At 31.9% G+C, this 23,660-nt stretch overlaps 1 protein-coding gene and 3 long non-coding RNA genes across 4 annotated transcripts; 3 read left to right on the top strand and 1 right to left on the bottom strand.

The window, feature by feature from the left end:
* Positions 1–2,949: 2,949 nt before the first annotated feature.
* Positions 2,950–5,930, top strand: LOC144552788 (putative protein phosphatase 2C 64). The gene is made up of 5 exons (XM_078300781.1): positions 2,950–3,465; positions 3,566–3,853; positions 3,948–4,068; positions 4,179–4,402; positions 5,295–5,930. Exons 1-5 carry the CDS (start codon positions 3,211–3,213, stop codon positions 5,733–5,735), a joined length of 1,329 nt encoding a protein of 442 aa, XP_078156907.1. The 5' UTR covers positions 2,950–3,210; the 3' UTR covers positions 5,736–5,930.
* Positions 5,931–10,597: 4,667 nt separating this feature from the next.
* On the bottom strand, positions 10,598–22,180 carry LOC144552789 (uncharacterized). The gene is made up of 2 exons (XR_013511239.1): positions 22,110–22,180; positions 10,598–11,101 (listed from the first exon to the last, which is right to left on the bottom strand). It is a non-coding gene; the product is annotated as an uncharacterized LOC144552789 (long non-coding RNA).
* LOC144552790 (uncharacterized) lies at positions 11,006–22,103 on the top strand. Its single transcript, XR_013511240.1, has 2 exons — positions 11,006–11,045; positions 22,054–22,103. It is a non-coding gene; the product is annotated as an uncharacterized LOC144552790 (long non-coding RNA).
* On the top strand, positions 18,340–20,899 carry LOC144553630 (uncharacterized). The gene is made up of 3 exons (XR_013511400.1): positions 18,340–18,518; positions 19,968–20,065; positions 20,364–20,899. It is a non-coding gene; the product is annotated as an uncharacterized LOC144553630 (long non-coding RNA).
* Positions 22,181–23,660: the final 1,480 nt, after the last annotated feature.

Below are 23,660 nucleotides of genomic sequence, written 5' to 3'. Positions count from 1 at the left end.
TTATTAGCCAATAAAAATCTCCAATTCTTCTCGTTGAACATGATCCTTGCCGTATGAAGAAAATGTTAATGATTCGTTCACAACTTTAGAATCTAATCTAGTCTCATATTTCCTCGCAGAAAGATATGTATGATTACTCTTTTCCAAGCCCTTTTCTATTTCCAAGGGTTACCCGTGATCTCCTGCACCGCCAAATTTATAGTAATCCGTGTACACATCTTACAATGAAGAATGTTTGATTCATTGATTGATGGTATTATGTAGGATAAAGATTATATTAGACATATATAAATACATAGATCAATATATATATATATATATATATATATATGAACTCTTATATATGACAATATACGGAAATAAGTATGGAAATATGTCAATTTAATTATTCTACAAAAACTAATGTAGGAATTCAGCTGTCATATATTTTTCAAAATTTACAAATGTAAAATATTTTATTAATAAAAAGGTATTTGGTTTTATTTTTTTTATATAGCTCTTATGATGAATTGTTTCATCTATTTAATTGATTGAATTGAATATATAAATTAATTGATCATTATTTTTTCAGACATATGTCATAAAAATTGAACAATATTTTTTGTAAGAGATGCCATAGCGATGACTATCTATATTAGATTAATAATTATTAATTGATTAATTCAAATTACAATGATGTAATTTTAAATTGTGACTCTTTTATGTTGATTCCTAGTGTTTCAAACTCGCTACATATTTCGCTGTATTGCTAGAGCCATAGAGCCTTGATCATGATATAAAGGAGCATGCCAAAGTTTCTCGTTTACAAAGTATACATCATTTGTTTATATTTCTTTTTCCCTTTATAAGCGAATTACTATTTTTCTACTTAAAAAAGAAAAATGAAAGTGAACCTCTTTTGAAATTATATTATATAATTATATCAACTTTGAATTGCTTTTCTGATAACGACCCATTTTACAATTCCACCCCAAAAGATTAATCTAATTTTATCCATGAGGTCATGTTATTTTTGTGGGGTTTGATTGGGGAATTTATATCACCTGAGATAACATAAATATAAATATTTTTGTTTAGATCTGAACCGTCAGATCAGCATCTGCACAAATATTAATTCGAATGTTTAAAATTTTCACATGTAGACACATCACTCGTAAGGTAGGCGGATTTCAACGGTTCGAATTCATCATTTGAAACCGATTTAATGAATTTTGAAGTTAAGTTCACCAAACACTTTGGTGAGCTTAAAAATACCCTAGTTCTACTCTAAAGTATGATATGAAATACATAAACCTTATCCTACAACGCATTCAACCATCACTCTCACATGAGATGAATATATTATATATCTTCTTACCAATTTTATGAAATCCAAAGTAATGTTTGGAGGTAATTTTTATCTATAATTAATATGCGAATTCAAATGAGACATAAATTTAAAGCCACCAACCTTTAAAAAAAAAGAAATGAGACCATATCTCTTTTTATCAATCCGAGAATGTTTTTAAATATTATAAAGCCCATGTATGTAGAACTTTGTTTCATATCTTTCTTGTGTATCTGATTGCTAATTTATAAATAAATAAAAAATAAATAAAGCAAGGTCTTCCCACGATCCTCATATGACAACACAAGATGCATTCTTGTCACCGCATTTATTTAACCTCCTATTATCTCCATTTCCATACAAGCCAATTTTAATTGGAGGAGGGATCCAATTACACTCCTTTTTTTAGAATTACATCCTATATTTTTAAAGTTCAAACAGTCAATTCAAACTGTTTAACATGATGGATATATTAAAATGTGCTTGCAGATCAAATTTTATATATATTTTTTTAATTTATTTTACTATTTATTAAGATGGATACAAAAATTCAATGGTCTGAATATAGATATTTTGTTAAATACTTAATAAATAGTAAAAAAAATTGAAAAAAATATATAATTTGATTTGCAAGCACATTTTAATATATCCATCATGTTGAACTGTTTGGATCGACTATTTGAATTTTGAAAACTTTGTAAGTAGAGAGTGTAATTCAGTGTCACCAAAAACGATGTAATTGGATCTCTCCTCTTATAATTGTTCTTCATTTATTTAAGATCCTTGACAAAACAAGTTTCATAAGCACATCCCTCAACTAAACATTTTATTTTTTAATATTTAAGTTGTACTCCATCCGTTTCAACAGAAAGTAAAATAATAATATAAGTTACAATTAAAAAATTTAAAACCATGGAACGTAAATTAAAAAAAAAAATGTTGTCTTTGGTGGAAAAATGTGTAACTAACTTGAATGCTCTACAAAGAATTTTGCTAAATATATATATTGTCTATTTCTATACATTTTCAAACCAGAAGAGCTGGCTTGAGAAATTAATTTTTCTGAACAATATTTTTTTTAACTAAATTTGAATAATTACACTAACGAACTATATTTTAACAATATTTAATCTTTTTAGCGTGGAATGGATAATTGAAAACAAACTGTTCTATGGATAAAAATATTAACAACACTATTTTGACTTTACATAGTGTATAAGTTATATATGTTTTTGTTTTAATTTTATTATTCGTGTGTTGTATAAAACCAAAACAGCGGGAATTCGTATCCTCTGCATTAACTCAAAAAGGAATCTTTTGAGTTAATACAAATGGACCGTCGGATCAGATTTAAGATTCGTGCGAATTAAATCCGCACTAATATTGAAGATCTCCTATGTTTTAGGCGGAGGCCGGATGGGCTCCGTTTACAATTTGACGGCTGATATCTATTAACTCAAAAAAAGATGCTCTTTTGAGTTTAATGCAGCCGATGCGGACTCAAACAGCGGAGGCAATAACATATTTTGACTTTACAAAGAACTGGACGTCTCTTGAGTGAAAATAACTGGAGAGGAATAAGGAATGCATTAAATAAACGAAGAGCAAAACTGATGAACTGTGCACACAAATAGTTGGGTTGTCGGATTTGTGCTGCGTCTGTTACGCTATCGTCTTCTTCTTTCTATATCCTCTCTCTCCTTTTCTTTCTCTTTCTCTCTCTTTCCTTTTCTCAACTCGTCTCTTTCCTCTCTGTCTTTCAAGCTACTTGGATCTCCACTTCATAATAAAAAGCTTGCAGACCTCCACGAAGCCACCGATTTCAACTTGGGAGTTGCAACTTGAGGGATTTTCTTGTGGCAGATGCGACATTGCGCGCGTAAATGGGAAACTGCCTCACCTCCTCTTCCGCTTGTGGTTGCATTAATAAACCATTTGACCGAGAGAGGAAAGCGGATGTTGTAACAAAAGGGAACGCGTTGGATACTCTTCTTCCTTCGAAGCGGATCCCGAAAGAGGACAATCTACATCTCTTCCCGGGTCGGATCTTCTCAAATGATGGTCGCAACCGCTTTGCCTCGATCTTCACCCAACAAGGTCGAAAAGGCATCAACCAAGACGCTATGCTTCTTTGGGATGTAATGTTTGCTTCTTCTTCTTTTTTATTGTTGTTACATTTAGTGGTGTTTTGTTTTATTTAGCTTGATTCGGTTTGATTTGAAATATTTGAAATTGTAGGAATTTGGGGTAGAAGAGGAGAGAGGGGTGCTGTGTGGAGTGTTCGATGGACATGGTCCATACGGCCATCTGGTGGCACGGAGAGTGAGGGATGTGTTACCACTGAAGCTTTTAGAAGCTCTTCCAAAGGGAAAAGGTAATAAGGGGGACAAATGTGTTGACATGGCAGTGGCTGATTGGAGGAGGGCGTTTATGAAAGCATACCGAGGGATGGATAAAGATCTCCGGTCCCATCCTTCCGTCGACTGCTTCTGTAGTGGCAGCACTGCTGTTACTCTTCTTAAAATTGTAATTGAAATCATTCCCTGCTTCAATTTGTTTTCCATTTCAGCCTAATTAATTGATAATTTAGTAATTAATTGTAAAATAAATCCAATTGTAGGGATCAAGCCTCCTCGTGGGAAATATAGGAGATTCCCGAGCTGTATTAGGAACCAAAGATGAGAACACCGGAGAAGTCATGGCTATTCAAATCACTGTCGATCTCAAACCTGATCTACCAAGTATGTTTATACATATATACTATATGTGCATGCACTTTCTTTTGTTTTTTAATTATGTTTCTAACACAAAATCAAAGTGTAATAATTAGAGTATTAATGTTTATTAACAGATGAGGCTGAGAGGATAAAGAGTTGCAAAGGGAGGGTGTTTGCACTGCAGGACGAGCCCGAGGTGCCACGTGTGTGGCTTCCATTTGACGATGCACCAGGTCTAGCTATGGCACGGGCTTTTGGTGATTTTTGTCTCAAGGAATATGGTGTAATCTCTGTGCCCGATTTCTTCCATTGGCCACTCTCGAGCCGTGATCAGTTTGTCGTTCTCGCATCTGACGGGGTTTTGTTTCTTTCTCTATTTCTTCTTTTCTTTCTTGCTTCCATCATTTTCCTTTTCACTTTGTCAACAAGGGTTTCTTTCCATGTTTGACCATTTGAGTGGATTATAAGTTAATTTGAATGAACTATCATAGGTCCCTAATTTCTTAGGTTCATTGGGCATGTGGTATTGGTGTGTGGTAGGTAATTTCTGGTGACTAATATTGTTAGTATATAGTAAATATTTGACTGTAGACTATTCACTTATTCAATATTCCTAAAGGAAAAAAGAAACAAAAAAAAAATATACACAGGAAAAGAAAAAACTTTTATGTGTTTCTTATGTTCAGTTGCTTAGTTCCTGCATGGCATTTTACACAAGCTCATATTTCATTCATATGATATTTTTACGCAAGTTAATTATGTATTGCTACTTATCTTTAATAGTGTCAACCCAATTTAAAACTTTCCCCAACATATGTATTATTCAACTCAATTGGGTAAGTGGCCTGAATGTGCATTATTTTTAAGGAGGTGGAGACAGTGTGATGGATTTAATTTCATACAGTGACACATTATGTCCTTTTCCATACTTTTGTATTTGCATGACTTTCTGGAAGTGTATTCTAAAACCCATTATTCAATTTTTATGATGGTCAATCAACTTAAAGTACGTTTGAAGCGGAGCTTTGCATATAATGAAACACACTATATTCATTTACTTTGGTACTGTCTAGGAAATAGGAATATACCATTTCTGCATGAGGCTAAATACACTGTTTGCGGCTTTTCTTTTTCTTTTCTTGTTTCCATTTTGTTTTTTACACCATAACAATAGAAGCATTTCATTTCACCAACAAAAGAAAAAAATTGCGGACACTTTCTCTGAGCTAGTCTAAAACCAATTACCGCAGGTTTGGGATGTACTGAGCAACAAAGAAGTAGTCGACATAGTCTCCTCATGTGAGAGCCGTTACACTGCCGCACGGTCCCTTATTGAAGCAGCCGAGCGTGAATGGAAGTCGAAATACCCCACTTCAAAAATGGACGACTGTGCTGTCGTCTGTCTCTATCTTGATGGAAAAGCAGATACCATAAGCGATTTCTCGGAGACAAATTCGTCGTCTCCTGCTGACAATAGTCAGAGTGTGGATAGTTCCACTGACACCACTGAAGTGCAAAATGCCGAGCCGGCCTTGACGCGTAATTTCACAGTTCGATCCTACGTGGCTCCTGTGACAGATAGTGGAGGTGATACCGATCCAAACAAGGACTGGACGGGACTGGATGGGGTGACGCGTGTCAATTCGCTAGTCCAGCTCCCTAGATTTTCTGGGGACAGAGCAATTGCTTAAACCTGTTGCATTTTTTTCAAAATTTTTATCTGTATGTTTGTGTTTTATTTTCATCTTTTCTTGTTATGTTAGTTTTAACTAATAACTAGGTACTGGAAAATCAGGTGACCTGTAAATGTATTTACACCTATAATTATCTGTTGAACTTGTGTTCATCCTCTATTCTTGGAATTCCATGACTGTGATTTGAAATTACTGTTGGTTTTTTATTAGAGGCCTGTGCTAATCAAATTTAAACCTAAATATGAACCTCAAATGTCGATAGCGAAACAATGAACCAAATATATTTGTCGTTAATTGGTTGTGAATGATACAGCATCATTCTAGTACAGTATATTTGCATTGGTTTTTGGTGTCAGTTCTTGCATGTTATCAATTTTTTAAATACTTAAAAAAAAGTTTGTGTAGATGGCCATTGTAATTATCAATATTTTTGTGTACAGCACAATATTTTTGTTTTCCTTCCAAAATTAGCTTTTACTTGTGTTATGTTATTTAATTAAGCTTCCTGAAGCAGACAAAACAGTAGCAATTAGGTTGCTTTTAAATAAACATAGAATTGTATCAAACATTCATACTAAAGAAAATTGCTTTTACAATACTTTCAAATGTCAAATGTCGATAGACAGAAACAATGAACAAAAGATATTTGTTGTTAATTGCTTGTGAATGAAAATGTATATAGCTTCTATCATTCTAGTACCAGTATATTTGCATTGGTTTTTGTTGTGTATTGACTGTATTCTACCATGCATGTTATCAATTTTATAAATACTTGAAAGTTTGTGTGGATGGTCATTTTAATTTGATATTAACTCCAAATACCTTATTAAGTACCGCGCAATATTTTTGTTTTCCTTCCAGAATAAGCTTTTACTGGTAATCTGTTATTTAATTAAGCTTCCCAAAGCAGAAACAGTAGCAATTAGCTTTTAAATTAAAATAGAATTGCACTATACTAAAGAAAATGCTTGGAATACAAATAGAACTGCAATTTTGTAGAGAAAATAAGATGGTATAAAAATCAGGCCAATTTAAACCTAACTCAGTTTCATCTCAAAAGAAATGTTTCAACGATTTAAACCAAATTAAGATGCTATTGACCGAATGTTATTTAAGCTTTTAAGCTTAAAAACAAACGACTTGGCTAGTTGGCACTTTCCATCTCACAACAGTGTCAACAATTATAGAACTAACAACGATTCCAGTGTTGCTTTCACAAATAGCTTTAAATCAGAATACATACACGGTAATTTATTAACGCTCCTATGGAAACAAAGTTAATCATAGGTTGGCTTGAACAGAACTAACCGAAATTTTGCAGTTCGATACGTCGTGATTTTAAGCACATGTCAGAACAAAATACTATAAATAAATAAGAAAAATTATTCAAATCCAGCAAGAAATTTTGCTTTCCACTGTGTCCCTTGACCTCAAATTAGAAAAAAAATTATTGTCATGAAATGATCATAATTTAGAAAATTTCTCTGGTCCCAGAGAATTTTTCCAAAAGCAAAAATTTAATAGAGTTGTACAAGTTCTTTCTTCATTCAACGATCAATACATCAGGTTAGTATGATTGATTGTATTATCAAATGCTGATAAAGTGAAAAGGACTTCTCATTTTTTTTGGTTAATTGACTTATCAATATCTTTAATCTACAATGTAAAGATTAAGAGGTATGTGTGATAAGCTCCAACTTGACAAAGATATTTAATAGTATTTTTCTTTCTTTCATTTTCTTTTGGCAATTACATTACTTGCGTATTGAGAAAGACATATGCATGCATCTATTTTTATTTTTTTGTAATTAAATGGGAATGAATATTGAGAGTTAGATTGCGTCATGAAAGAGAAGCATTTTTCCACATAACATTGTTTTTCTGTTTTTTTTTTTCCTTTTCTGATAATTTGACCTTTTTCTTTATATTTCTGGTAATTTAAAAAAATTAGGCAATAGGTTTTGACATGTTGGCTTTTACAATATATTTATAAATCCAGGATTTTGCAAATGTTATTTAAATTTTAAATGATTTATAATATTAAATACTTCTTTCTCTTGACTGGATACAACAAATGAATGGAAGAACTGACAGTCAAAACGGTTGATTGCAGCTTGAAAAATCAAGTTGAGGTGAACAGAAAAGTAGAAAAAAAAAAAAAGACACAAAATATGAAGAACAAATTGAAATGTTGCAAAGGAGGAGGAGCTGTTGAGACCAAGGGAAAACAATACAAATCTCCGGCACGGACACACAATTCCGCATCGCGCCCACCACTCCTTCGTACCGATAGTTTGAAAGCCAAAACACCGCATCTGCCATCCTCGCCATCTTCAAAACGGAACATCAGATACACTGCAAATAGAGAACTACTGAAAAGAGCACTGCACCCTCCGGGACGAAGGCGGGGAGCACCGAGCATACGGCATTGGAATTTCAAACCAATGCCGAGCCGGTTGTGCAATATGTCGCTCGGATTAGGAGCGAGTTGATCAGTCGACATTTCATTACTGGTACAATTTTGTGCTTCTTCTTCTTTTCTTTTCTTTTTTTTTAAAAGGAATTCTTAAAATGCATGTATGATTGTATTTGCATGTTAAGAACCGGGACATTATTCTTTCTGTTCTAAAAGTGAGGAATTAACTTGTACTCCTCTACCTATGAATGGAATTGGAAAATATTCTAAAATTTTAGTTTGTTCATTTTTCATGCTTTCTTTTTGTCTTCCTTTCTTATTTAATAGATTCAGAATGAAACTAAAAATAATTAAAAGGGTTGAAACGTAAAAAATATATAATATATAGTCACTCAAATTTTAATCACTAAACTACAAGCACAAATTTAACATTTTATAGAGTTCTGAAGTGTATAAAATTAAAAAAAGAATTCAATTCAATTTAAATATACATTATTTAAAATTTTAAAATAACACAGTGGCTAAGCAACCTACGACTTCACTGTAAATATGTCCACAAATGATCACAGGAAGAACGGAAAACGAAAAATATGTTGGAATTTGTTCAGAGAAGCAAATATTACTAAAATGTAGAACAAAGAAACATGCATGCAAAGAGAACATGACATTGGAAAGTGAGTTGAAAATAACGGTTCAAGTATGAAAGGAGGTTTTGTTGTTCCTCCAGTGATGTTGGGTCTGCCATAAATAAATTTAAATTGGGGTTTATTTTGAAATTAATCCTCTTTAAGGATGTTTAAGCAAAAGTGATGCAGCTGGGCTTATTTTGCAAAACTACATGCCCAAAGCTATACATCAATACATGGGGTAAAGATATTGACAGAACAGTTTTTGCTTCATACAATTACAGCGCACAGATAATAGAACCAAAACACCACTGCACATGACATGTGCGTTGCATGAAGCAATAACTGCTATGTTAATATTTAAATTTCAAACAGGCAAACATGCTAAACTACAACCCAAAATATCATGATTTGGTTTTTTCTCGGCGAGGTGATGTTTGCTTTGGTCAAAGATCAAAATTATGGGCCATGTATCATGGATTCATGGGCCCACAATTGAATGCGAGGGTCTCATCTGTGAATTCGTATTCTCTGAGATAACTCAAACTTTACGGGACATTATGGAGAATCCCAACCGTTTAAATACGTTCTACACGAATCCCAAAGCACACATAATACTGACCCCTACATCACCCCCGAATAGGCACCGGACACGTCGGTCACGCAAAAGTTGAGATATCTCAGAGGATATGCACTCCTGATCTGTGGGGCCTAGACAGAAGAAAATTTCCATGATTGTGCATGCGTGTGCTGTAGGGTTCAGATCCTCTGTGGCATTCATGGTTTCGTTTCTGCTGCTGTGGCATTCAGGGCTTCACGGATTTTGTCACAGGAGATCTGAAAAGGTGATTGTGTCATCTGTCATGACTCGAAAACATCCTGGAAAATATAAATAAAATAAAAAACCGAGAGAAATCTTGAAAAATTGTAAAATAAAATGTTATATGATTGTTTCTGGAACCAACTAGTGCCAAGTATACACAAGTTGGAGTGTTGGACAACAATTTTAGAAGTCATTATTTTGGTCCAAAAATTTCAAAAAAAAAAAAAACTCATATAAAAATGCCTTGCTACTAATATTCATTCTAGAATATTATATTTTTTTGTTCCAGTAATATTTATGGTTGCTACTAGAGAAATTATTAAAATCCAGGGTGGGTTCAGCTGCCGTGACTAGTAAAAGTAGAAATGAAGTGCACGGAATGCAATGAATACAATAAGCTAATTTATTTATTTATTTTTAATTTTCGCCAAATTATTTCCGAGTAAGGGACAGCTGGCAGTCGGCGACTCGGCGTGGTCTAAACGGTCACAAATCACATTTTAAATTTCAACTTTCAAACCTCTTTCCTTTCCTTTCCAACTGCTGACTCATACAACGCCACCGCGGACAATCTTACAGTTTCCTCTCCATTTCAACTTAATGGATACTTATAAGTCTCAGTGTTTTGGACGCCTCCTTTTTCATGTAAATGGAGAGGATAACGCACCTGCTTCACTCGGTAATTGCTAGTGTTTGGCGGAGATAAATCTGCTGTGATTCTGTAGGAATAGCAGCAACCTGCGGTTCCAAATTTGTCCGTTCAATTGTCTTTGAGATTTGTGCATGAAAAATCACCTGCTTTGAGATTCAAATATAAAAAAATTTAAAGGTTAGATTTGGAATCGCAAGTTCCTGCTATTCCCACTGAATCACAGCAAATTTATTTCCGTGTTTGGCAGAGAAACCTTACCCCAAATCAAAAGGCACTAGAAATAGTCAACAATTCAAACCATCCTCTTCTAAGAAATTCAGATTTCGAAAATTAGACTCCACCTCACCTCCAAATCGCACTTCATTCTCTTCTCTCCTCTTTCCTCTCTCGCAAGAAATTAGCTATCAAGCGAAGCCATGTCGCTTGTAATGAGCGCTGATCAGCTCCAGTTCGAGGCGATCTCGCGACAGGAACCGTGTAACAAGGTGAAAGGGGTGCCGCCGATCCCACCATCAGCGAGACAGAGAGATATGGCCAGGAGGAGGGTTCCCTACAATAAGGAGTTGTTGCGGAGAGCACTGTGTCCTCCAGTTCGCCGGAGAGGTCCGCCAGGACTCAGGCGATGGACCTTCAGACCAATGCCGAGCCGCCTCCGTAACATGTCTCTTGATTAGTTCAGAATTCCTTCTAGTTTGATTTTTTCTGTTAAGGTACTCGGTGAGTTGTGTATATTTTTAGGATTTAGGAAGCATATTATAGCGATATCAGTAGAGAAATCGATTGATTTTGGGTTAAGAGTTTGTATTGAATCAATCCTTAATCACAGTCTGAGTTGATTAATCAGGCCTTTTACATTCATTGTGTCAATTTACTGGTAACAAGCTCTGACTGGTTTCCAAGAAAATTTATGATCTTCAATTTCTATATATCATTTTAAAATTTAATGAAGGTTCTACAAAATAATTTTGAATTTCTTGCGTAACAATATTCAAGAAATTAGTACGAAAATTACAAAATTCCTTCCATGCTTAAAATCGCCCCCAATTGGCCGCTCAAATTGCTCGTAAATTCGTTGGAAAATGAATTGATAACCACTTTATTGGAAGGGCAACTTTTTTCACTCGGCATATAAAGGTCCACGTGTTCAATTAATTTGACTAAATAAACATCAAATTTTATCGAAAATTGATGTTAATTTCATCTAATGCTCTTTATGCCCAACATTTCGAATTTTTTATTTGTAACACTTTAAAATAATTAAATTCTTGAAATAGTTTGTATTTTGAAAAAAATAAATCAAAACTTAGCATAAACGCAGACTAGATGGGTGAAATGTAGACTTGGTAAAACGCTAACTATGTTTGAATTTAATCTTTGCGTAGACCTAATCTTCGTTTAGAGTAGTATAAAGTCATTTGTTTTATTGTTTTAAAAACTGAATAAACTTCAAATTTTGATTTAAGTAGTTCATTAAATTGGTTATATAATGAACTTGTAGAATATTAATTTTTATGATTTATGAAAGATGACAAAAAATGACTTAAAAATGAAAGAAAATTATCAATATTTTATGTCATTTTTTGTCGTCCTTTATAAGTCATAAAAAATAGTAGAAAAAAGTTTTAAGAATAGCAAAAAATGGTATTCTACAAATTATATAACCAATTTACTAAACTACTCAAGTCAAAGTTTAAAATTTATATAATAGATTTTTTAGACTGTAACACGAATAACCTTATTTTATCCATAGCATCCAAGCCTTACTCCCGCGTTTATATTATATTTTGAGTTTTCAGTTACTTCTAAAATTAATTATTTTTAAAATACTACAAATAAAAAACTCGGTCCAACAGCTGGCGCTAAGACATTTTGCAATATATAAGTTTTCCATGTTATTTAGACTCATATTATGAGTTGAGTTAGTATAAACTTTCAGTTCATTTAAAAAAAATCGTATATATAACTTAAAAAATTATGGAAAACCTTTTAAAAGTGAGTAAAGTTGATATGAAGTTATCACTTATGAACACGAATTATGTGAGATTAATTTCAAAAACTTCCCTAAAAGCTCTAACTAATTTAGAGAGTTGGCCTTAATTTGACAAGTCAAATATTTATGTTCATTGTTTTGTACAAATGAAAAGTAGCATGCCTAGCTGTTTGCAAGTTTTGATAGTATTTGTTCATACAAGGTGTCTCAATATGATATTTTTTTTAAAATTTTTTTTGATCTAGACTATAAGTTATTCTCACAAAAAGGTTTGAAAAAAAAGATTTTAAAATTTACTAACAATAAAAATCTCAAAAATATTTTTACGATAAATTATAACAACATTTATTGCTTTATGCTCAATAATACATACTTCTATTCTACCTGTTCGGTAGGGAGCGTTCCCATGAATTTATTTTAGAAAAACGAGTTTTATATTTTTAGGGCATGTTCGGCTGCCAGACGGGAACGAAAATGGACTTGGATTTGAGTTCAATTTGAATGGCCGAAACACTGTTTGCGTGGGGAAAAAAAAATTCACTCTGAGTGAATTTTTTTTTCTTTTACGAACACAGTAGCAGCTGAACATGCCCTTCTAGTATTTCTACCCATGAACTATTTGGATCCCAATTTTTATTACCATTTTCATGTTGAATTATATTCCCATTCTCTAACAAACAGCTCGTGAGGGAAAAAAAAAGAAACAACAACAACAATTTTGTGAAGACCCAAAATTTTAGCTGCAATCAATTTTTTTTCTCGGTGTGCGGTGTCTCAAAGAAACAGCTTAAGATCAAACTGGAAATTAAGTTTGGAAGAGCTTCTCTTTAGCACGTAAAAAAATAAAATATATATTTTATCATTTGACATGCTGTGATTAAACTAATTTAAGATAATTAAAACAATAATTGAAACACAAGACTAAACATAACTTTAAATAAAATTTTAACAAAACAATAATTGATCAAAATACAAAAATAAAATTAACTAAACAAAATATAATATATTATATTAGTATGAATCACTGCTCAGTATTAACATATTTGACATAGATTGATTTTAGTATTATATCTTCCACAAAATAATTAATTGTAAAAAGCAAAAAAAAACCAACTTTCTAACAAGTTTTCTGTACTTGTGCCACACACCGATATTCTAATTTTTTCAAGAATTTAAAAACTAGAAAATTCACAAATTGATATTCTATAAATGAAAAATTCACATATCAATTTTAAAAATCTTATTCAAATCTTATTCAAAACTCATATTCAAACCTTAGAAACCAACTAAGGTTTGAATATGAGTTTTTGCCTATTCCTTCAAATAGAATTTCAAAATAATTGTCGTAATCTTGACTAGGCATAACACTATATTTAACAAGAAGCTAATATCATAAACTCGTGGTTTGGTATAGGCGGTGGTTGCCGAAATTTTTAAATATACCATTTTATAAAAAATGTTAAACCAAAACACCAGTTCTGGCTGTTTTTTACAAAAATCGCATGGCCGCTTGCCCTGGAAGCGGCCACATGGAGCTTGGCCGCTTTGGAGGGAAGCGGGCACCTATTATGGGCCGCTTTGGGGGCCAGCGGCCACTGTTCATTTTTTTTTTTTTTTTTTTTAACAGAATTTTATTTTTATTGTTTGTATTAAAATATTAGAAATGTTGAACATATTTCTTTGAAAATAGATGAAATACAATATAATTTGATTTATTAGAAAGACTGCAACAAATAACCGGATCAATATTTTTCAGGCCGGATTTTTCGCGGCTGTAAGAAAAATTAATATATTTCTTTATGTGTTATTGGAAAATAATAAAAATACTTAGATTTTGAGTTATTGATCCCGGTTCAAAAGTCACTTCTAGGTAATCCAGAAAATATTGTGATCTTTCTAATACATTTAATTTATAAAAAGTTATATCTATTTTTAAAAATATTATGATCCTTCTAGTGCATTATGATCCTTAATAGAAAAACCGAAACTAGTTCATTTCGAACTAGAAGGATCATAATATTAATCGAACCAATTAATAGAAAAACCGAAATAGATTAAAAATTGAACCAAACTAGTTCATTTCAAAAAAAAAAAAAAAAAAAAAAAAAAAACTGAAACAATTAGTTCAAAGTTTTCTAATTCGGTTAAAAGATGAATAGACTAGAAACCAATTAAGCAACCACCAGTGAGTGCAAATTGGCACGCTCGTATAAAGTTGATGCAAACCTGTCTATTTCTGTTTTTGTCATCAAAGGTTCCGAACTTCCAAGTGTTACACATTAAGAGGAAAGTAAATACACTTTAGATGGCTCAATTGCATGGGCGTGCAAACCTTTTTTTGCATATGTTATGATGCGTCACAATTTAGATGGTCCAATTTATCATAATTATGATGTGTCACAACCTGATTTGTCCATACTAAATTACTTTCATATTAAAAATAATTCTAAAAATAGATACAACTTTTTAAAAATTAAATGTACTAGAAGGATCATAATATTTTCTGGATTACCTAGAAGTGAATTTTGAACCGGGATCAATAACTCAGAATCTAAGTATTTTTATTATTTTCCAATAACACATAAAGAAATATATTAATTTTTCTTACAACCGCGAAAAATCCGGCCTGAAAAATATTGATCCGCGTTATTTGTTGCAGTCTTTCTAATAAATCAAATTATATTGTATTTCATCTATTTTCAAAGAAATATGTTCAACATTTCTAATATTTTAATACAAACAATAAAAATAAAATTCTGTTAAAACAAAAAAAAAAAAAAAAAAAAAAAAATGAACAGTGGCCGCTGGCCCCCAAAGCGGCCCATAATAGGTGCCCGCTTCCCTCCAAAGCGGCCAAGCTCCATGTGGCCGCTTCCAGGGCAAGCGGCTATGCGATTTTTGTAAAAAACAGCCAGAACTGGTGTTTTGGTTTAACATTTTTTATAAAATGGTAATTTTAAAAATTTCGGCGGTGGTTGATCACAAAAATATTTTGCAATTTGCATTTACTTTTAGTTCGATTAAAAAAAAAACTCATTATTTTAATAGAGGATTCAAATGTCTTTATTTTTTGTGTCTCTGTCATATTTTTATTTTTAAGAACTTTAATAAATTGAATTGTAAAACTTAAAAGTCAAAATAAAACCGTTAGATATGATCTATATCATTTTATCTATGCACATGTAAAAAATTGAGACATTTCAACTTTGTTGTGATTGTCATCAAGGCTTGTAAAAACGTACCAATGTGGATAATTTCTAGACGTTGATTTTTTAAATAATTGATTCACATAAAAATAAAATATAAATGTGATATTTTTTTATGAGCACATAGAAAAAATAACATAAATCACATTTAAAGTTTTATTTTGACGTTTATGATTTTAATTTTAATTTCTTAATGTTTTTAAAAATAAAAATATAGTGGACATAAAAAAATAAAAGCATTTGAAACCTCCTCATTTTAATATAATATATTCAAGTTGTTAACATTATGGACTGATAAAATTGCACTTCAGACCACAACTGAAATAAAATTGAAAGGATTTGCATTACATTAAACCTATACCATATTTTCAAAGTCTTATAAATCATACAGCAATTTATTCTTATTGTGCATATACAATAATACAATACCAAAATTGAAGATATTAATCATTCAAATGTTTTGACGAAAAGAAATACCAAAAATGCTCTGACAATCTAAGCCCAAAATTTTAGATGAAATTTCTCAAAATAAAACCGTTAGATATAATCTATATCATTTTATTTATGCACATGTAAAAAATTGTGACATTTCAATTTTATTGTGATTATCATCAAGGCTTGTAAAAACGTACTAATGTGAATAATTTATATACGTTGATTTTTTAAATAATTGATTCACATAAAAATAAAATATAAATGTGATATTTTTTTATGAGCACATAGAAAAAATAACATAAATCACATTTAAAGTTTTATTTTGACGTTTATGATTTTAATTTTAATTTATTAATGTTTTTAAAAATAAAAATATAGTGGACACAAAAAAATAAAAGCATTTGAAACCTCCTCATTTTAATATAATATATTCAAGTTGTTAACATTATGGACTGATAAAATTGCACTTCAGACCACAACTGAAATAAAATTGAAAGGATTTGCATTACATTAAACCTATACCATATTTTCAAAGTCTTATAGATCATACAGCAATTTATTCTTATTGTGCATATACAATAATACAAGAGTGAGTCTATGGTACTATGCATATCACGGGTTGTTATCGTGCTACGGCTCTATATTTGAGTTTTTAAATCCTAACGGTCGATCCGAACCGTTCATCTTGTTCTCCATATTAATATGTGTTTGGCGACCAAATTTTACATTTTTTGAAATTTTTTTACTATTTTTTTAGATATTTAGAAAATCACTTGATCTGAAAATTCTGAACCATCCAAAAACAGTGATTTTTAATAAATCTAAAAAAATAGTATTTTTTTTTCAAAAAATGTAAAATTTGGTCTCCAAACACATATTAATATGGAGAACAAGATGAACAGTTCGGATCGACCATTAGGATTTGAAAACTCAAATATAGAACCGTAGTACAGTGCCAAATCGGTACCATAGACTCACTCATAATACAATAATTTTGAAGATATTAATCATTCAAATGTTTTGACGAAAAGAAATACCAAAAATGCTCTGACAATCTAAGCCCAAAATTTTAGATGAAATTTCTCAAAATCGCGTCTGCGGGCTACAATTAACATTTCTTTTAGGAAATTTGGGCCGAATAAGTTATCCTTATAATATTTTTGTTATTCGGAATAGCTAAAACAACTGCTATTCTCTATTCCTTGTAAATGTAACTACTATTCAGAAAGTGTGAAGAGAGAAAAAAAAATGCTTTCTTTTCATATTACCGCCAATACAATCCCAAAATGATAAAATTGACATCTTATGTTGTTATACCCAAAGGTCGAGAGTTCGATTCTCCCTCACGAACCTTGATAGCTACTACCAAGTTTTCAAAAAAAGACATCTTATGTTATCTCCACGTAGTGACAATTCGTTTGAGACCCCATTTGCCTATCTTTTTTTCTTAATTAGCACATTATTAATACTATTCTTTATCGGTCACAACTATTCACTATTACAAATGTATAATCCAAACAACATTTTTACTAATCAGAATACCATCAATTTCACACTAATCTAAAAATCACTATTTTTTCTTTATTCTCATTCACTATTATCAAATTTCACTATTCTAACTATTCTAGCTCTCATCCAAACCTACCCACAGAGAATAGTAAGAGGAAAGATAGACAATGTCTCAAAAAAAAAAAAAAAATCAATCTATAATGGAAATATCATAATCTCATTTGATTGAGTTTAGACCATTAAATATAAAATATTTAGACTAATTTAGAATGAAAAATTTAATGTTAAGTTGGTCTAAATTAAATTATTTCCACTTTTTTATATAATTTAACTTACTTCGTTTGTAAAATTCATTGCCAATAATTTTCTTATTATTATTTTCTCTCTTCTGCAAAAATTTAATTATCTTAATTTTAAAATTGACATCAAATAAAACAATTTACATCCGCCTAACTTATATCTATGTAACTTAAAACTCCACCTAACATCTCACAAAACACCAAAAAAAAAAGAATAGGAGTAGGTCTCATAGGCATTGAACCTACTTTTAGATCCAATTAACTATAACACCGTACGATTAACATAAAAATCTGTGTGCATGAAAATTGATATAGACATGCACGGATTTTAATACGGAACACACGAATCTTGATACAATTGAATGGTCACTACACCCATCGAGCCAAAGTAGGTCCGATGGACATCAGACCTACTCCAAACACAGAGACAGATATCCGAGTGGGTCCAGATCCCCTCAACTTTTCAGTTTTGGATCAGAACCGTTCGATTCGAATCCGTCGTTCGAGATTGTCTCGGGATTCGGATTCGCTGCTCGGAATGTGTGCGTCCCACTTCAGATCTCGAGCGATGGATTCGAATCGAACGGTCTCGATCCAAAACCCAAAAATTGGGTTACTTCACTGGATCCGGACGCCCTGTAAAAGGGGGCTACAGAAACTTCATTTGAAGAGATCGAGAGAGAAATAATCGACGAGATCGAGAGAAACAGGAAAACATTGAGTGCGTGTAGGAGAGAAGAAGAGGCAGGGGAGGATCGAAGGTTGTGCACGGACAAACGAGGCGGAGACCCAGCGAAGTGCTTATCTGATCTACCGTCTCTGAGGTAATTCGATTGCTCTTCCCGGTTTTTGAATTTGAGTATCTCGAGTGATAATTGATAAGTCATATTAAAATCGATGCGTTTATCACTTGTAATGTTTTGAATACTGGATCAATCACTTGTTGTGCTTTTCAAAATTAATTGACGCGGAGCAAGGTTATTATTGATGCAATAATTATGTTTGAGTCGGTTATTAGGCATGAAAATTTGTTGATCCTCGATGAATCCAAATGGAATCGTGTTATGTTGATCTATATCTTTATTCAATTGAGCAAGAAACCCGTTAAGTTTATCTAAACTTGAGATGATTTTAAGAAACAATCCTGAGGTGCCTTGTAGAAATAAGTAAATAGGATACAAGCAAGGGCGACTGTAAGCTGTTTGTAGGGACTAGCGTAATTGTCATAATAGCAACAGCAAAAAAGGGAAAATGAAAATAAAATAAAATATAAGCTTTAATTATTTGTTGGGTTGTTAAAATTTTATATGAAGTTGTGGTAACCTCGGCAATTGACCTCTCAAGTGTCACATAGAACTTCTACTATAAATGGCCTTCAGAGTAAAAATGTGAAAACTTATATAAAAGATTCGAAACAATTACTAGAATGGACTATATAAATCATTAATTAAACTAGGATATGGAACCGGTAACAGTTTTGATACCTTGCTAAGGAAGTTATGTTCTATTGGATATCTCGCAAATATATTATGCGAAAACTTAGACATCTTATTGAATATTTTTTTTAGCATTTAGATAAGCATACAAGGTTTAGTCCTTATTTATGGCCCTCAAACAAAATATCGCATCTGTTGTTTGCGAGAGTTCGTATTACTAGAGTGAACATTTCTTAGGATGTTGGTTCGGTCATTTTGAATTCATAGAGTGTTTTAATTGACAGTCGTAGACCACAGACAAACATGAATTTTTGGAATGATAACTTTTAAAAGAATCATGTTTCTATACAAGGAAAAACATACTCCTTTTGGTGCTATATATTGTTTCTTGATCTAAACAGTAAACATACTCAAGAATGTTGATGAATGTATGCTGTTACACATATAGAATATAGATGAAAATAAACTTTTATTATCTAACATTTCTAGTGCAGTTCTTGTATTATTTTTTTGTATAAATTTCCTGCATAAGGTCAACCTGTTTTTTATGCTTAGAAGGTGTAAAGCCGTTGCTTTTATTGGCTGAATCCATGTTGTGACTTGTGACCGACCCCATAGTTTTCTATATACCAGCTTTGAAAATCCTTGATTGGATCCAAATAATATGACCAAAATTATAGTTTGATGATATTAGTCTCCAAAATTAGCTTATCCATTAACGTCTAGTTGGCAATTTTTTTTTTTTTTTGGCATATAAATTTTATTGTTTCAGTCCTTGTCAAAATTGTTCTTAATATGTTTATAATTTTTTTTGTTTTTTTAACTTTTGTAATGTAGATACTCATGAGTCTGTGTCATTATTCATGAAGAATACAAGTGGGTTCAAATTCGGCATGAGTGGTTTAGGAAAGGAGGCCTTCTGGTATCGAGAGCCGGTATGTGATTAATTTAATTGTTATTTCAATCATTAAATATACTTTTAGACAAAACATACTTTAATTGCTGAATGCTATTTGTTAGAACATGATTATCATACTTTTCTGTTTTATCACTTCAATTTTCTTTCAATATTTGTGAGTGGGGACTAAAATCTAGGGGGTGTTATATTCTGTAAAAAAATTAATAATATAGGATTAACTGATGCCTAAATTCTAAATTAAATATCTCCGCCTTATGCCTCTACCTAATTATATGGTACTATATTATAACATCCATATCACATGTTCTCTGCAGGAATAAAAAGGTCAGAGAGCCAAATGTTGCTGAAACTGAGCCTAATCGAGGTGTAGAAGTGGCGGCAGACCAGACCAAAATCGAGTCTGATTCATCTGTTCAAGTGACTGAATCTTTCAAGGAAGATGGCCCTACTAAGAGGCGGGGAAAGGTGACCGTGTTTAGAAGCACCGCAAAGCAACAACAATGCCATGCCGCACTTGATTAATGGGTCTGAAACGGGTGCTAACCCAATCCAGCATGACTCAGGTCTCTCTAAAAAGCCAAAGAAGGTCATTCGGAGGAAACCAAAACCCTCTGTCAAGGAAGCAAAGAAAGAAATTGAACTCCCATTTGTTTCAACTACCACAAGTGAAGTGAAGTTAGGCAACAAGAGAAAAGAAATAGATACTAAGCCTCAGCTTGTCAAATAATAACTACTTTGTTGTAATAATTCTTTTGTAATTATGAATAAACAGTGCTAGGTTGATAAGATTAGAGTTGTTGTCATAGGGAATGAATAAATTATATTAATGTTATTATTCTAAGCTAGATTATTGTTTTCCTTTTCTATATATGATAATTTAGTTCAATGATTTAAAATGATAAACTATGTTACTTAACATAGTTTCATGAAGAAAGATACTATATTTAAAACAACATTCCTAATTTGTCAAGGCCATTACAAAAAAAAAAAAAAAAATGGATAACTGAAACAAATCAGCAAGTAATTAAAGTAAAAGTTCAACCTTATTGACCATCTAATGTGTCAGAAATAATCATATCCACACTACAATATTCATAATGAACAAATCCAAGTCAGGTAGCAATTTATTATATCAATTATTATTCACTAAAAAGAGTGTATATTATCATACATGTATTTGATGAGATGCATGGAGCAATTGATAATTTGCTTGGTTTCTGTTTTAATTGTTAGATTCCTCGCTCGCTAGTCTCTTATTTTGCTTCAATTCTTTAGCTCTAATCTTAGTTTTCTTTAGCTTTGGTTTTAATTAGTTTGACAGAAATTAATATGCATCTCATATTTCACTTAATTTGATTTATGTGGGTGTTCGTTTTGCTGACATGGCTATTTCTAGAATATTTGTTGAGTTAACACTTGAGAGTTTACAGTTATTAGCTATATATTCCCTTAAATTAGATGGCACTAGAAATAGTCATCAATTCAAACCCTCCTCTTATCTCCTCTTCTAAACTCAACAAGTATTAGACTCCACCTCACCTCCAAATTGCACTCCATTCTCTTCTCTTCTCTTCACTTCTGAACTCTTTCTTCTCTCTCAAGAAGCAAGCAAATTAGCAATCAAGCGAAGCCATGTCGCTTTAATGAGCACCGATCAGCTCCAGTGCGAGGCGATCTCGCAACAGGAACCATGTAACAAGGTGAAAGGGGTGCCGCCGATCCCACCATCAGCGAGACAGAGAGATATGGCCAGGAGGAGGATCCCCTCCTATAACGAGTTGTTGCGGAGAGCACTGTGCCCTCCAGTTCGCCGGAAGGGACCACTGGGACTCAGGCGATGGACCTTCAGACCAATGCCGAGCCGCCTCCGTAACATGTCTCTTGATTAGTTCAGAATTCCTTTTAGTTTGATTTTTGCTTTTGGGGTACTTGCTGAGTTGTGTATACTGTTAGGATTTAGGAAGCAGTTATCATAATCATATGATATTATAACGATATCACTAGGAGAAAAGTTTGTATTGAATCAATCCTTAATCAAAATCTGAGCTGATTAATCAGGCCTTATGCATTCATTTATTCATTACTTTCAACAATTGAATCTCTCCTTTTCAATTTCTATATGTCATTTTAATTAGGGGTGTCAATGACACCTGTGTACCTGTTTACCTTACCGTATCGTATTCGATAAGATGAATATGGATAAGATTTTTTCTTCATTAACTTATTGGATATCGGTATGGGTAATGATTTTTTTCGTTAGATAAATGGATATGAGTACGGGTAAATGTTATTTCGTATCCGTTAAATAACGGGAAATTATATAAAATAAATTATATCATAAGAAGAATATTATGCTAAATATTTTTTTTATTTGAATGTTTTATTATTTAGTTAATGAATTGAATTTGTTAGAATAAATATCTGTGAATTTGTTTTTTTTTTGCTTAATAAAAAACGATTACTTAGAATTAATTGCATATTTATATTTTAATTTTATATTAGTAATGTGACTGCATATGTTTGACATGGTAAGTTTTGATGTTTTATTTGTAAAAATAATAAAACTATTATATATATTTGTATTATTCGTTATTCGTCCACTACCGTTTTGTTACCCGCTAATCTTAACGGGTATGAATAGAGTAGAGCAAGACAAATTTTTAACGGATATGTGTAAAATCAATTCTTAGTAAGTTGAAAATGATTCCAACCTACCTGTATCATACCTATTGACATCCCTAATTTTAATAATTCATGAAGGTACTACAAATTAAATAACTTTCGAATTTCTCATGTATCAATATTCAAGGAATTAACATCATCTAATGCACAACACAGCTGTCTCTAAATAAATTCATATACAAAAATAAATGACATATGTTGTAGCACTTGACCTTAAAAAATGACGTTTAATTAGCAATGTATTAATTATTAATTTAATTTTCCCATGTGTATTGAGACTCGTATTATATATGACTTAATTATGAGTTAGTAACTAAAACTTCAGTTCTTTAGAATTTAGTAGATTTAACTTAAAATTATCGAAAAAGGTTTAAAAGTGAGTTAAGTCGATATGAACTTGTGATTATCAAATTTGTGAGTCTAATTTCAAAAACTTCCATAAAAGCTCAGATCATGAATTGAGAGAGTTGGTCTTAATTAATTTGACAAGTCAAATTTTTTTGTTCATTGTTTTGTACAAATCAAAAGTGGCATGCCTAACTGTCTACAAGTTTTGATAGTAGTTGTTAAAGGTTTAAATATCGTTTATCATGTTATAGCGGAACGTTTAAAAAAATGATTCTATGTCTTTATTGCGCTGCTATAGAGCACTATAGCGTCATAACTTTTATGGTCCGAAAACGCTATAATAGTGCTACAACGTACTATTTAGAACCATGATATTTGTTAATAAAGGGTGTCTCAATTTGAATTTTTTTTTTAAAAATGATCTATTCTCACAAAAAGGTTTGAAAAAAGATTTCAAAAAATGATATCTCTTAGAATTTACAGTACTGCAAAAATAAAATTCTTCTCAAAAATTATTTTACGGTACCATAAATTTATAGCATCATTTCTTGCTCGATGATCAATAATACTTCTTTTCGAAA

This window comes from Carex rostrata, chromosome 4, assembly GCF_964058835.1.
Source record: "Carex rostrata chromosome 4, lpCarRost1.2, whole genome shotgun sequence".
In the NCBI taxonomy this organism is placed as follows: Eukaryota; Viridiplantae; Streptophyta; class Magnoliopsida; order Poales; family Cyperaceae; genus Carex; species Carex rostrata.
This window is presented reverse-complemented; position numbering and strand designations above follow the sequence as displayed.